The sequence below is a fragment of the Frankliniella occidentalis genome, unplaced genomic scaffold (genome assembly GCF_000697945.3).
Source record: "Frankliniella occidentalis isolate FOCC.00 unplaced genomic scaffold, Focc_3.1 Scaffold50, whole genome shotgun sequence".
Lineage (NCBI taxonomy): Eukaryota > Metazoa > Arthropoda > Insecta > Thysanoptera > Thripidae > Frankliniella > Frankliniella occidentalis.
The window spans coordinates 410,806-412,604 of NW_026267180.1; the positions used below are offsets into that span (position 1 = coordinate 410,806).

Below are 1,799 nucleotides of genomic sequence, written 5' to 3' on the forward strand. Positions count from 1 at the left end.
CCGCACACAGAACAAAGAGGCTCTGGAGGGTGACGGACTCGAAGGCGTTTGTCGCCGAGATCTCCGCCATCCGCTCGCGGGACAGTCCCGCCACGCCACGCCCCGCCCCGCCACGCCACTCCCCGCGACGCCCGTGCGTGGCTGTGGCTGGGGTGCGCCGCTTTGTCCGACCGGAGAATCTTTCCCCGTACAGAATGATGTGGAACATAGCTATTGGTTTCTTTCCTTTCCCCTGTTTTCTTTCGAGAAACCCGAGATAAAAATACCGCATGTAGGGGGGGCTGGCGCGCTCTGGCGCGGGTGAACGTCATGTCGTATGGTGTCCACGTCGGCCACGTGCCGATAGTAGAGAACGTTCGGGTTCCTCACTCGACTTGGAGGCGAGGGGCTCTCCGCTTTCCAAGAGTGGGGAGTGGGGGGCCGGCGCGGGGGCGAGGGCGAGGGTCGTGCTCCGTCCACTCGAACCCCCCATCCTCTCCCCCTTCTCCTCGCCTGGAGAACCTGTGATTTCTTCTTGCTCATATACTTCAACTTCAACTTCAAAAAGGGTTATGACGACTGCTTGTTCATAGCGAACTGGAGCCACCCGTAACTCGGGTCACGCAGTCAGGCCTCAGTCGGCCCATCCCCTGCGTTCCAGCTGGACGCTACAAATCCACCTGTGGCCAGACGTTATGTTGCCCACCTGGCTCTACCTTTTAAATATCGCGTTGCCGGCCGGGATGCAGGGCAGGGATGCAGTAAAGCGCTCCTCCCTCGCCTTGTCCAAATAGTATATCTTCTAATAGAACCCCTTGTGTCCTTTGTCTCCAGGTGAGCAGTGTGATGGCGAGGATCGAAGAGTATCGGAGAGCCCTATCGTCTTCCGGAATGGAGGGCCGAGAGTTTCCTGGACGCGTGAGTTTTGTGAAAACGGAACCTCCGGTGTCACATGTGCGTGTGTTTGTGTGTGTGCGTGTTTGAGTGGGTGCTGTGTGTGTGCGCGTGTCTTTTTGGTGAGTGTGTGTTTGTCAGCGAGATTGTGATGGGCCCGGGCAACCTTTTACCCGCAATGTCATCGTATTCTCATTTTGGCCCTTTGATGGACTTCTTTGGTTGTCCGACATGAAAATATGCACTGGCGGTGGCACGCCAAGCCCAGGACACGACGAGTGGCCTCCCACCCCCCACCCCCCTCCCCACGTCGTCCCCGTCTTTTTTTTTTTTTCCTCCTGGTGTGTGACAGAGAGACGGGGTAGAAGAGTGAAGGGGGACAGAGACAGCGAGAGTGGGGAACGGTGACGGTAGAGAGAAGCGCCCACCTGGGCTGTCACGACACTCCACACGATACCTGAAATTGTAATGTCATCCGGAGACAATTTTATCGACAAGGTAGTCGTGGCGGTGGCGGGGCCGCGGGTCCCACGCCGAGCGAGTACAGCAGAGGAAGGTTTGTGGGCCAATCAGTCTCAGTGAGGAGAGCAAGGGTGGTATAAGAAAGTGGGACGACATTCATTAAATCACGTGCATAATTGAAACAGTGTGACACATAGTGTCACATACGTTTTGCTACCATACACCACCTTTGACGGACCAACAAAATAAATCATGAAAAATAGTGGGTCGGTTGTGGATGTGTGTGTGTGGCATCTTGCTCAAGTCGCGTTTTATTTGCGTCGCCCTGCTCGCAAGGAGTGTGCCGAGGGTTGTTGGGCCCCTCAGTACCGTCCGTGTGTGCCGTTCGTTCGATTGCCCGCCGCGCCTGCCGCGCCACATATTGATTGGGTATCGGCTCTTCTGCGGCCGCGGGGCCTCGGGGG

General features: G+C 56.9%; 1 protein-coding gene across 1 annotated transcript in view; it reads left to right on the forward strand.

Annotated features, from left to right (window-relative positions):
- The window catches only part of LOC113207725 (sex determination protein fruitless), a gene marked incomplete in the record, with an annotated part of 82,358 nt that overhangs the window by 47,225 nt on the left and 33,334 nt on the right, over window positions 1-1,799 (forward strand). Inside the window, 1 exon segment of the mRNA XM_052267392.1 lies at window positions 814-897. Within this exon segment, the coding sequence (XP_052123352.1) occupies window positions 814-897 (84 nt within the window).